At 38.1% G+C, this 14,185-nt stretch overlaps 2 protein-coding genes across 7 annotated transcripts in view; both read left to right on the forward strand.

Annotated features, from left to right (window-relative positions):
- GABRA4 (gamma-aminobutyric acid type A receptor subunit alpha4) overlaps positions 1-13,808 on the forward strand; it is a gene marked incomplete at both ends in the record, with an annotated part of 66,494 nt that extends 52,686 nt beyond the window's left edge. For all 6 annotated transcript variants that reach the window (XM_081224105.1, XM_081224106.1, XM_081224103.1 and 3 more), the window contains one exon: positions 13,275-13,808. In XM_081224105.1, the coding sequence (XP_081080231.1) occupies positions 13,275-13,808 (534 nt within the window). The remainder of the gene's footprint in view (positions 1-13,274) is intronic.
- LOC308611964 (serine/threonine-protein phosphatase 6 regulatory subunit 3-like) lies at positions 2,013-5,150 on the forward strand. Its single transcript, XM_081224164.1, has one exon. The coding sequence runs from the start codon at positions 2,248-2,250 to the stop codon at positions 3,397-3,399; it is 1,152 nt and encodes a 383-aa protein (XP_081080290.1). The 5' UTR covers positions 2,013-2,247; the 3' UTR covers positions 3,400-5,150.
- Positions 13,809-14,185: the final 377 nt, after the last annotated feature.

Consider the following 14,185-nt stretch of genomic DNA (forward strand, 5'->3'; position numbering starts at 1 on the left):
CCACAGTCCCTCTTCCCCCTTACTTATCCCTGAATTTCATCTTATGTGTCACTTTCACAAAGAGGCTCTCCCAGCAATCAGGCTATGCCATGTACTCCCTAATTTAAAAAAAGTTTCCTTGATAGCATTTATCGCTTGTTATACTTTTTAATAATTCCTGGCAGAAGTTGCAAGGCCTATACTTTTTCACCTCTGTATTCCCAGTTTCAACAAAGTAATTTGAAAAATTGGACACTCAATACATATTGTTGAATGAATGAATGAATTGGGTAAATCATTACCTTTAATAAGTCCTTCATTGCTTTTGAGCTTAAACGTGGATCTTCTATTACTCACTTCCAGCAAGAGATGAAGCATGGGACTTGAGCCTTTTTTCCTAAAAATAAATCTATTAAAGCTATCATGAATGTTTAGATTCAGTAGGTAAACATTATCTAATATTTCAAAGAAATTCAACCCCCTTTAGGTAAGATTTGTAGCTCATCAAAGACTTCCTTACACAGCACAGCTATGATTTTACAAAATGACTTGGATGATAATTCTTGAGCTTTGGAATTTTCCCCCCATTCAGAAGTATAATGAAGATCTGGCCTTGATAAATTATTCCTTTTTAGACATTGCCCCTGTTGCCTTTGCTGATGCAGATAAAATTATGACTCAGACTAATTGCTATGCCAGCCTCCTATAAGGTTGGCAGGGATCTGAATTTTTCTGGATGGCTATTTATTATAGCACAGTTTCATTATGATAAAGTCATATCAAGTCTATATTAAGAAAAAAAACATTGTCCAAATGTTTTCTAAGTTCAACTATAATTTTCTGAATATTTTAAGGCTGAAACAAATCATTTCCATAGGATGATTGCTTTAAAAAATGAATTTATTTGGACACCCAAGTTAGGAATTCAAAAACGTAGCAAGATTTCTTTTGCAATATTTTATCAGATATCTACTTATATTACCCCTACTTTTAAGGATTTAAAAAGTATTCTTAATATAAAATGTGAACAGAAGTTATAAATTGTTATTAATGACATTTTTCCAATATTTAAACAAACGCATGCTCTGAAATCCACAACACATGTACACACACTGTGACATAAAAGTCATAATCGGCAAGGGAGGCAAAAATATTTAGGGAAAAAATACTGGGTAGTTAAAGAAGGATCTGGAGCTAAGTCCAAATTAGAAGTTTAAATGAAAATCCCAGTTAACTGAGGTCCTCTGATTTGGGTGAAGAAAAGCTGAAAGGAACTCAAGAGGTATCCTGGGAGAACTCATATGCAGGCAACTTAGACAGTTTAGAAAGATGATGTAGATGCCCCCTGGTGGATATATGGAAGTGTTTTCATTCACCAAGGACAAGTAAAAATATTACAAAGAAATCAATGCTTAATTCCTGTCAAAAGCATCTCAATTTCTCTACGTGTCTAGTATCTTAACTCTACCTAGGATTTGGGGTTATCAGAAAAGGATACTGGAGAAGAGAGAACAGACTAGAAACAAAGAAAATATCTGAGAAGAGAAAGCTGCAAGTTTGTTTAGGTTTTATTTTTTTCCTGAGAGGGTTAACATTCACTATTTAAAAATCTTAAGATAATTGTGTCTTAAGTTTAAATTTATTAAAGTTAGATGATTGTCTTAGTCTCCTCAGGCTGCCTTAGTCAAATTACATAGATTGGATGGCTTAAATAACAGAAATATATTTTCTCTTGGTTCTAAGGGCTAGAAAATCCAAGATCAGGGTTCTGGCAGGTTTGGTTTCTGGTGAGAGCTCTCCTTCTGGCTTGCAGACTGCTGCCTTCTTGCTGTGTCCTCATATGACACAGAGAAAGAACTCTCTGGTGTCTCTTCCTCTTTTATAAGGACACTAGTTCTATCTAATCAGGGCTCCGTTCTTATGACCTCATTTGATCACACTTCCTTAAAGATCTTATCTCCAATATAGTACCCCCCCTCAAAAGGGGACACAATTCAGTCCATAACAATGATTAAAACCTCTTAATGCATTTTGGGCGCTTCGCTGATGGTGTCGGTGAGCGCGTTTCCCGCCTGAGCGCAATTAGCGGCAAGTCGCGGGCACCTCCAGGGGAACTTCTGTTTCATGTCGACCATCCCACTTTATTCTGCTAATCTGCTAATGCAGTAAATTGGAAGACAACCGTTGCCAGGATAACCTGTAGTGGGCAAGGAGCCACAGAAAAGAAAACATTTCTTTTAATTTTTAAACTTGGTTTGAAAGAGCAGCATGTTTTGGAAATTTGATCTTCACTCATCATCCCACATAGACACACTTCTAGAAAGAGAAGATGTAACACTGAAGGAGTTGATGGATGAGGAAGATGTTTTACAGGAATGTAAAGCTCAGAACCGCAAACTTATAGAGTTCCTGTTAAAAGCAGAATGCCTCAAAGATTTAGTCTCATTCATTATTGAAGAACCACCTCAAGACATGGATGAAAAGATCAGATACAAGTATCCAAATATATCTTGTGAGTTGCTCACTTCTGATGTCTCCCAAATGAATGATAGACTGGGAGAAGATGAATCCTTGCTAATGAAATTGTATAGCTTCCTCCTAAACGATTCCCCCTTGAACCCACTACTTGCCAGTTTCTTCAGCAAGGTGCTAAGTATTCTTATCAGCAGAAAATCAGAACAGATTGTGGATTTCCTAAAGAAGAAACGTGACTTTGTGGACCTTATTATGAAGCACATAGGAACATCGGCCATCATGGACTTGTTGCTCAGGCTCCTGACATGCATTGAGCCCCCACAGCCCAGGCAGGACGTGCTGAATTGGTTAAATGAGGAGAAAATTATCCAGAGGCTTGTGGAAATAGTTCATCCATCGCAAGAAGAAGATCGGCATTCAAATGCATCACAGTCACTTTGTGAAATTGTTCGCCTGAGCAGAGACCAGATGTTACAAATTCAGAACAGTACAGAACCAGACCCCCTGCTTGTCACTCTAGAAAAGCAAGAAATTATAGAGCAGCTCCTATCAAATATTTTCCACAAGGAGAAGAATGAATCGGCCGTAGTCAGCGCAGTCCAGATATTGTTGGCTTTACTTGAGACACGGCGACCAACATTTGAAGGCCATATAGAGATCTGCCCACCAGGCATGAGTCATTCAGCTTGTTCGGTCAACAAGAGCGTTCTAAAAGCCATCCGAGGAAGACTTGGATCTTTTCATGAACTCCTGCTTGAGCCACCCAAGAAAAGTGTGATGAAGACTACGTGGGGCGTGCTGGACCCTCCCGTGGGCAACACCCGGTTGAATGTGATTAGGTTGATATCCAGCCTCCTCCAAACAAATACCAGCAGTATCAATGGGGACCTTATGGAGCTGAATATCATTGGGTTCATATTGGACATGTTCTTCAAATACACATGAAATAACTTTTTACACACACAAGTAGAAATCTGTATTGCACTGATTCTTGCAAGTCCTTTTGAAAACACAGAAAATAGCACAATTACTGATCAAGACTCCACTGGTGACAATTTGTTATTGAAACATCTCTTTCAAAAATGTCAATTGATAGGACGAATACTTGACGCCTGGGAAATGAACAAGAAGAAACAAGCCGAAGGAGGAAGACGGCATGGCTACATGGGACACCTGACAAGGATAGCCAACTGCATCGTGCACAGCACTGATAAGGGCCCCAACAGTGCCTTAGTACAGCAGCTCATCAAAGATCTTCCAGACGAAGTCAGGGAGCGATGGGAGACGTTCTGCACAAGCTCCTTAGGAGAAACTAACAAGAGGAACATGGTAGATCTAGCCTTTTCTGATTATCAGATGCAACAAATGACGTCCAATTTTATTGACCAGTTTGGCTTCAACGATGAGAAGTTTGCAGATCAAGATGACATTGGCAATGTTTCTTTTGATCAGGTATCAGACATCAACTTTACTCTCAATACAAATGAAAGTGGAAATATTGCCTTGTTTGAAGCATGTTGTAAGGAAAGAATACAGCAGTTTGATAATGGTGGCTCTGATGAGGAAGATATCTGGGAGGAAAAACACATTGCATTTACACCAGAATCCCAAAGACGATCAAGCTCGGGGAGTACAGACAGTGAGGAAAGTACAGACTCTGAAGAAGAAGATGGAGCAAAACAAGACTTGTTTGAATCCAGTAGTGCCAACACAGAGGATAAAATGGAGGTAGACCTGAATGAACCGCCCAGCTGGTCAGCCAGCTTTGATGTCCCCATGGAGACAGCGCACGGGGCTCCCTTAGACTCTGTGGGCTCCGACGTCTGGAGCGCAGAGGAGCCGGTGCCGACTAAGGAGACAGGCTGGGCTTCATTTTCCGAGTTCGCGTCTTCCCTGAGTACAAAAGACTCTTTAAGGAGCAGTTCTCCAGTGGAAATGGAGACCAGCACGGAGCCAGTGGGCCCGCTGGCGCCCAGTGTGGCTGCGCTGGCAGTGCAGCCGGAAGTGCCAGGCAGCGTGGCCATGGAAGCCAGCTCTGACGGAGAGGAGGATGCAGAAAGTACAGACAAGGTAACTGAGACAGTGATGAATGGCGGCGTGAAGGAAACTCTGAGCCTCACTGTGGATGCCAAGACAGAAACCGCGGTCTTCAAAAGTGAGGAAGGAAAACTGTCTCCCTCTCAAGATGCTGCTTGTAAAGATGTGGAGGAGAGCCTGGAGACGGCAGAGGGGAAGTCTGCAGCCCCCCGGCCCCCCAGCAGCAGCCCAGAGCAGCGGACTGAGCAGCAGAGCATGCCGGGCGATGCGGCGGTTAACGGCCCCGTATGATGAGCGTGCTCCGCTGCCGCCGCCGCTGCTGCTGCTGACCGGGGACCGCAGGCGCCACCGTGCGGGGTCCGGGGCTGCGTCGGGAGCCCCTCGAGCCACCGCTGCTGCACTCACTCTGCAAGGGATCAGGACCAGCAACCTTTATATTCTAGAGTCTAAGACGTTGTACAGAGAAACCCAGAAGTGTACAAATACTGCACACTGACAAATACCAAGAATTTTTGCCTATGTTTATATTGTATTGTTCTAAATAACGGGTAGCCTGTGAAATAAGATCTTGCCACCCATGTAATAATAGTAGTAATACTATAGTTAAAATGGCTGTAAGGATAGTTTTATAAAAGTGAATATACAGATCTATTGTATTTGAAACATAACTATTTGACAATTATTAGCGTGACCAAAGTATTAGGCAGTTTTCATACATTTTTCACCTTGTACAAAGTTCTGAATTCATTTTTCTTCCAGGTTGGCGAGGAATTATAGGATTGAGATGCCCTTTAAGTGTTATTTTGGTTGTTCTAACTTACAAAAGTGATTTTGAATAAGAAATACTTGGTGTTCCTTTTATAACCAGTTTTTGATTGGTAACTGTTTTCTGTATTGTTTAAAGCGGATCAAAAAATGTAAGTCTATTGGTAGAGATTAAGTATTTATTGTTACAACTTAGTTGATAAATTGATGTTATTGTAAAGCCATATGTTCTGTTAAAGTCTTGTTTGCTTGAATTGATTATCCCTACAGGTGAAACACTAGAATATTTGGAGTGTAAAAAAAAAAAAAAAAAAAAAACCTCTTAATGTTTTTTTAACCTTCTTTGACATTTGTTGTCTTGTACTATCCCCAGTCTGGTGTCCTTCATTGTCCCATTTCCTACTTCCAGTTTAAATGTGGAAGAAAGTCCTTTTGGCTACTGTAATTGAACAAAGATATAAAGTAAAAAGAGTGCCAGACCAATAATGCCAGACCAATATATCCACAGATACAATTCTTTTTAACATTCCATTACATTTTGAAAGTGGGCCAGCCAAACTGAGTTGCTGAAGTTCTAATTGTGAACCAGTGTTCTGTGTATGTCTTTTCATAACATCTTGAGGTGTGAATATCATCCTGTAAGGTTGGATTACAACAGTTCCTCCGGTCTTTGCTGTTTCCCTGATTACCAGTTTCTAGACTTTACTGATAGGTGGAAAGTTCCGGAAAGAGATCAGTGATGTGATACGTTAATACAATGAGATGCCTTTTTTAGACAACCCACATATTTTCTGGACATTGAAATACTTGTGGCTGTAGGTTATTTCCTACATGTAGCTTTGACATATGGTTGTGGCAGCTGGGTAGTTAAAAGCATGTGAGCTGGGTGCCGGGTGCAGAAGAACTGCTCAGTAAAAATTAACCATTGTTGTTGCTGTTGCTTTTATCCTAGATGAGCTTTTTATGTTTGTCTTACACCATCAGTTATAGGATTTACTCTAGTGTTAATCCTTACCTTTACAATGTCTAAAATGTATTTTAATTTTGTTAATTGAATTTTATATTTCCTTGTGTTTATTCTTATGTTAGCCAGCAACATTCATTTCATGGCTGACTTCACCACAGACTGTCCTTTGCTTCAGTGGTCCTCCACCTTTCTGATTATTCAAAACGGTGGCCTTATTTTTATAGAAATATAGAAAAAATATCCTAAAATCTTGTCTATGATGATTTGTTCATGAGTGACATACTTTTTTATTTTGGAGGAAGGATCTTGTTATCTGCCTTCTGGATTATTTCTATATAATGTTCTTTTGATGCCTATTATGTACTAAGCACCTTACAGGCGTTTTCTTATTTATTCCTTATGAGGAGCTACTGTTATTCTCCTGTTTTAACAAGGACTTTGAGGTTTCAAGAGGTCAACCAACGTGTCAGATATCCCACAGCTAGTAAATGGCAAATTCAGTATTCGAGTCCAAGTCTGTCTGATTTGACGGTCCACAATCCTAACTCTTTAGCCAGTGTTTCCCAACTTCTGATTCCTGATGACTGGCAATAGCATAACTAATAATTAAGACTTGCTCCAAAAAGTCCCTGAGACTGATCCCAGTTATTCTTATAAACACTTGGTGTGACTGTAATGCCACTTATTGAGCGAGAGAAGATTCATCCAGCTCAGTGTTTGCATTTGAAGAAAGTAAGTGGAGTGTGCTTTGCCCTCTACCCTCTCCAGTGTTATGTTCTTAGCATTGGTGAACATAGCTCCTGGAGCATTTCCAGGTAGCATTCTGGTCAAGTCCAAGTCTGCTTGATCAAGCTGAGATCTTCTGCTCTGACTGGTGAAGTCTCCGACAAAAAAATTTCCTCTCCTAGAGCCATGTATTTATACAAAGCCTTGGCAAATAAAAAGAAGCCCTAGGAATCACTATGAAGCAAAACTAACTATAGAATCACATATCAAGAAACCCTACTATTTTAAACTTTCAACTTCTAAATATGTAAAGACAAAATGAATGCATTCTGTAAGACATTGTTCTCTGGTAATTCCAAATTGAAGACATATATTTCTTATCCAAGTGCCAGATATTGAAAGTAATATTTCTATAGCTTATGGAAATCCAAATATTGAATTAAATGCTAACATTGGGAGGAAATGAAATACAGTAAATGGAGAACTCGGCATTTTCATTTCTACATTTTGTTGTTCAGTGTGTAACAATTGATGAAATATTTAGCATGTTTATTTGTAGGGGATGTTTTTCATTTCTATGTGGTAGCGTCTTTTAAAAACACTACTGATGGTCCTCTGTAAATCATTACCTTGGGGTTTAGTTCCAGCTGCTGTACAATAGTTGTTTATTTCCTTATTAAATAAGATGTGTGGCTAACCCCTGAAGCCGTGTCAGAACAGCCTTGAATAAATGTCTTTGCATTACTGACTTTTTTTGGTATGTAAATCATTGATATTCTAGAATATAAACCTGTTCATTACTAGCCTTGTTTGTTTTTAATTTAGAAGGGTGAAATTACATTTTATTAAACTTCATTAGCTTCTCAAGCAAGCAATATGAATGTAGCTTGCATTCTGCAAACCTCGTCGTAGTCACATTATCTCATTGCTGCTAGAGTAATTAGTTGAGTTGAATTTTCTTTTTGCAGTTGATAAGACTTCTTTAGAAATCGTGTCAGATCACAGTCATGATTGACGAATTACTTGGATTTGCTCCTGTTTGCCTGTTGCTGCTTTAATTTGTTGTTAATGTTTGAATCTACAACTTCGCATCTCTATCCCACCAGTTTCCCTTGCATCTGACTATCGTGACTAATGACAAAATGATTTCAAACTTAATCATCTTTTAAAATTCAAATTAAGCTTAGGTGCTTTTCTTGTTTGGAACCAGTGTGTGTGCTGAATACTGATGGAGCCACTGTACACTCTGTGTGAAACATAACATCACTCTGACTGTCGCATTTGTTGTTCCAAAACTTGAAGGCTGTGTGAATATTATTCTCAGTGAGTCCCGTGCCAGGTAGCTCAGCAGATTTTTCAATCCTTTCATGGTTTGTCATCATGGAAAATGCCAACTACTTTTTACATAGTAGACCTTGAGACATCAGTGTAAAATAACTTGAGTATCATTTGGCTGCCTGGCAGAGAACAAAGATTTAAGTCTCAAATCAGTCTAATTCTCTTTTCCATATATAGGTTATGATATTTCGAGTGTTGAGACTTCTTAGGCATTCTTAGTCAGCCTTGGGATTGAGTCAGTATAACTTATATAATTTAGGTACTACCTGCAATATTCTAGAAATATGCCCATAAACAAAGAAATAGTAATCTGCTGAAGGTCAGATAGAAAGTTTCTGACACTTTCTGTTTAATTTGAAAAAAGAACCTTGACTCTGTACTATATCCATTTCAGTGAAATTTATTAAAAAATGAAGTAGGTGCCTGCTGTGTGCATTAGCCTGTGATGATTAATAAGATAGTTTCACACTCTAGAAGTTCACTAATACTTTAAAACTGGGAATAAAAAGATTTGACCTTTGTTTTCAGATGTTAATCCTAGTGGCACACTTCATACTGTTCCCTCCATTTTCATAAAGTCTGGTGCTTCATTGATTCTTTTTTCTGGCCACCTTGGACTGACCCTCTCTCTTTGACTTGGGATCACTGTTTTCTCCAGACATATTCTTCAAGTCTCTGCTTACATTTCTCTGATACTTATAACTTGCATAGCAATGGATGTTGTCAGAATAAAATTTTCAAACCATCAAAAACATGAGTCATGCAAATATGGAATGAACCTGTATCAAAGTTTTATCTAACTCGTTAATTAAGGTGTAATTAAATTGTAAAACTGGTTCAAAATCTTTTTTGAGAAAAGCCTATAAGTAGCCATTAAATTTTTTTCAAAAAAGGATACTAGAATGAGATTACTAGATTAGATACAGAAGTAGTTAATATCCTTCAGGGCATCAAAACCATAACCTTTGGGGCTCTTTTCTACTGGACAGGAATCTATAAGTTAATATGCAACTTCACAGTGTTTGGGGTCAAATCCAATATTAAACAGCAAACTCAAACTCAAGTATCTTCCCCTAGAGACTTAATAATCTTTGGGTGGACTTTTTAAACAGTACTTCATACTGACTGACATTGCAGGGACATGCTGTACTCCTTTCTCATTTCCAAGTCTTGAATAATTTTTTAACATTATACTTGACTATTACAAATACTTGACTGACTCAAATATATAGGTGTAGTTTATCAAGTTCCTTAATGCCTCATCCACATTTGTGCTTCCAAAGGCTGTGCAACATGGCAGAGCACTCAGTAGGTCACTCCCTCTATGACTTTCATCTACCATAACACTTCTGCTGTTATTCTCCTCTACCGTAAAATGAGAAACTGGAATAAGTTGATCACTAGAATCTCTCCTAGCTTTAAAGTATGGTTATTCTTTAAGAATGGAATTATAAAGGGCAAAATATCTTGGCCCTTTAAAATAACATGGAATAGACAATAGCGTCCCCTAATGGTCTTTGATGATTTCTGGGCAGACTAGCTGTCTAATTATCCTAGACTGGCTGAGAAACTTCCCCTGACAAGAGGTGTGGCAATAGCTCCTGTTAGGCCCTTGATTTAATTGGTCTATATACATTGTCCGGTGCCACAATAATGCTGCATAACAAACAACTACAAAGCCTCGGTGGCATACAAAAAAAACATTTATTTTTGTTTTCAAGTCTGAGTCAGCTGGGAAGTTCTGTTGATCTTGATTAGGCTTGGCTCAGCAGTTCATCATTTCTGAGCTGGGACAAACACAGGTGTCTAGTGGTCAGCTATCTATTGGGTGATGTAGGATAGCCTCACTAGGATGACTGGCTCTGCTCCAAAGGATCTCTCCAGCAGGCTAGCCCAAGCTTGTTCTTGTGGTGTTGGTGGCAGTGTTTTGAGAAAGAGTGGAAGCAAGCAAGGACTCATAAAGCTAAGACTCAGAAATAACTCACCCCCACTTCCAGTTGGCCAAAGAAAGTCATAGTAAGTCTGTGGGGAAATAGAGCCCATTTCTTGATGGGAGGAGAAGGGGAAATTCATTTTACAAGGGGCATTAATATGGAGAGGGAGGACAAATTGGTTCCATGTTTGTATTCAATCAGCCATATTAGAACATAATTCACAGTTGGGATTTCAGGATGTTCCCAAAGGATTCTGATCTGGAGGGAAGGAAGACAGGGTCCTATAAGTGTTCTTGTGCTTCCTTCTGGGGTGCAGTTAAGTCACTTAGAGTTAGTTTCATCTGTTAAGGTCTTACTTTTAAAATGCATTAGGCAGGATTAGAGCAGTCTTAGGGGGTAATTATTCCGTATTACTGAGGCAAGGCCCTTCTGAGGACTTTACCAAACGCTACATGAATGTTGAGATTTTCCATTATGTCTGGTGGGAAAATGCACTATTCCTGGCTTGGTATGTGCTAGGTACCATTTCTTCTAATCCTTTCAGGTGGTTCTTTTTGCCTTGGGTAGTTACACTTAAAAATGGATCTGTGCTTAGCAAAATTCTCAGTGGGGACTCTTCAGACTTTTTGGACTTTTCTTTTTGGCATCAGCTTCTCTGGTACCTTTTCCTGTGAACTCTAGCCACCTTGGTTTCCTCACCTTCTCAGCTTCATCTCCTCAGTTTAGGTAATCTGTCAGATTGTTCCTGGATTCTCATTTCCCGGTCTACAGCATGCAAACTCAAGTTTTTTTCTTCTCTCTCAATGATTGTGTCCTATGTTGTCTAATGTCCAATATCTTCAAAAACAGTTGTTTTACAAATGTTTTTAGTTTTTTTGTTATTTCATTCAGGAGAGTAAATTCAGTCCCTGTTACTCCATTTTGGCCAGAAGTAGAAATCTCCAATTCTTAGAATTCAGTCTGAGGGAAAATATGAGTTTCTAAAGATTATGGGCAACCCAACTTTTGGTAGAAGAGGGCAATGTGCAAATATCAGACTATATTTGAAAATATATATTTCTCTCCTGCTTATCCAGTTGGTCCTTTATTACTCCTTTCCCTTCTCTTCTTGGTATATTTAGCATTTTGCCACAGTTTGACCCATCATTCTGTTTTACTTTTTGTATATTTTTGATTGTGTCATGTGTGGGTGTGCATTTTATCTTCCTAGTGATATTGTAAACTCTTTAAATGTTGTGGATACACCTTATCCTTCTTTATATTTTTCACCATGTGTATAACATTTTAGAATTAATTCTAATTAATTGATTATCCCTTTCTGTAAAGAGGGACTCAAAATCTGAGGATTAATTAGGTGGTGTTTACCATGTGCTTTGTAGAGGAAAAGTACAGGGTAAATAATTGTACCTTTAACTTTTAGGCTGATGTCAATTTTGGTTTCACTTGTTTCCACCTAAATTGGCTGCCATATGTTAGACTACAATTTCTCATGAGTTCAGCTGCAAACTGTTTAGATGAATACTTCAGGCTGACATGAAGAATACATTCTAAACCTCTCAGAACCTGCTTTGGCTCTGCATGTTGTGAGGCTTTTTCTTCTTTCTCTACTCAGGGAACTTGAAGCCATAATTCACAAGTATATAAGATATGGGTTGAACACTTTCAACCTGCTTGATAAGTGTAGTATTGAAAAAAGATTCTACTTGTAGAGTAAACAGTTCTCTGTAAGGGAGCTTACAGTTAATTGTATGTAATATTATCCATAAAATTCCTTCAGACTAGCTCCTTTTACTCACTCACTTGTGAGCTGTTCTTCCTCTCTCTCTCTTCTACTTCTCCATCTCCTCACCCACCATTTATTTCATAAAATGGTGGGGGAAGAGGGTAGAAAAAGTAATTACAATATACCCTTAATATTACTTAGAATAAACACAATTAAGGCGGAAATGTGGTTGCAAAAAATCGTAGTATCTTCTAAAGACAGACATGATTATTTTGGGAATCATTTGAATAATTACTTTCCTTCATTAGTATGGACAGTCTATAGTTGGCTATATGGTTATTTATCATGCCTGTCAAAATATAAGAATTAATTTTAATACTGACCATCTGTATTCAAATGCAGTCTTGTTCTACAGATAAAATAATTTTATGGAAAATAGTGAATTCCATTTTGATTTAAACACTCTTTATTGGTAAATAGTTTGAACTCAGATATTTATGCAATGATACGGTGATGCTGTTTATATGTATGATACAACATTTTATTTAAAAATGATTTTCCTTTTTTTCGGCTGTGCCACGCGGCATGTGGGATCTTAGTTCCTGACCAGGGATTGAACCCATACCCCCTGCATTGGAAGCGTGGGGTCTTAACCACTGGACTGCCAGGGAAGTCCCCAAAATGATTTTCCTTTGTATTCGCATTACTAATTGTGGTGAAAAACTAAAATGCATGAGGATTTCTAGACTTTATATAATAATGTCTATGTAAGATTATGAAAATAATTCCCAGGGATTTGGAAATTAAAGCTTTTGGAGCTTCTGTCTTTTTTTAAGGAATGTTATACACATGTGGATGGTTATTATTGTTTTTATTCTGTGCCCAAAGTAGATATAGTTCTTCCTGTTTATAAAGCAAACATGTACAAAACTCACTGAAATGTATACAGCATATCAGAGAATATTATTTACAATAAAACTCAACAAAGAAGTTGTACAGCTATCATCATGAATTCTTAAAGTCAAATCAAGTATAACTCTAGCTTATAGTCCTAAAAGCCTAACCTTTCTATAGATTTAAATTCTAATACTTTATAAGAATGGATAATATTTTGAAATAACAGATGTTTGATTCAGAGTTTCACATATATATATATGTCCTTTTTTAGTTAGGTATTTTTAAGCTTTTACATCAAGTTGAGTGACTATAGTATATTAATAAAGGTTTATTTTATGAAAACAGCTAATTTTTAATTATTTGACCCATTTAAATTTTGTATAACTCTATGTAGAATTACATAGCCAATGTAATTTTTAATATACCTTTTCAGAACTCAAATGCCAATCTGAACATGAGAAAAAGAGCCAATGCCTTGGTTCACTCTGAATCTGATGTTGGCAACAGAACTGAGGTGGGAAACCATTCGAGCAAGTCTTCCACGGTTGTTCAAGGATCTTCTGAAGCCACACCACAGTCTTACTTAGCTTCCAGTCCAAACCCATTCAGCCATGCAAATGCAACTGAAACTATATCCGCCGCAAGAGCAATTCCACCTGCTTCTCCTTCTCCACCTAGGAGAACTGGGTATGTGCCCCGACAAGTTCCAGTTGGATCTGCTTCTACCCAGCGTGTGTTTGGATCAAGACTGGAGCGAATTAAGACCACAGTTAATAGCATAGGGGCTTCTGGGAAGTTGTCAGCCTCTACTGCTCCCTCGGCTCCACCACCTTCTGGATCTGGCACAAGTAAAATAGACAAATATGCCCGCATTCTCTTTCCAGTAACATTTGGGGCTTTTAATATGGTCTATTGGGTTGTTTACTTATCTAAGGACACTATGGAGAAATCAGAAAGTCTAATGTAATTTTGTTGCTATAATAATTTCCTAAAAGATGACGAACTTCATGCAGAATGTCTTTTTAAATGTTTTTAAAGATAAACAGTTGTTCTTCACTAAAATAAAAATTCCATGTAAGTTTTCCATTTAAAAAATTCAAGCCAGTCATTGGGAGAGTTAATTAATTCCTCAGTGAAGGGAAAGTGAGCCATCTTTCATTTCAGAAAGATGATTTAAATAGAATCAATTCAACATTCAAATTAGACAGGATACAGACCATCCTGGAAAGTTGGGACAAGAAAAATAGGGCTATTAGAGATCCATGGTGCATATTTATGCGTTGAAATTTGAAAACAGACTATGACATTTTCTAATACACACTATGAATATCAACCAGCCACCCT

This window comes from Mesoplodon bidens (assembly GCF_964165515.1).
Source record: "Mesoplodon bidens genome assembly, chromosome: 1".
NCBI lineage: Eukaryota > Metazoa > Chordata > Mammalia > Artiodactyla > Ziphiidae > Mesoplodon > Mesoplodon bidens.

Excerpts from the sequence above, each read along its gene's own strand:
- LOC308611964 (XM_081224164.1), top strand. The coding sequence starts at position 2,248 with ATGTTTTGGAAATTTGATCTTCACTCATCATCCCACATAGACACACTT.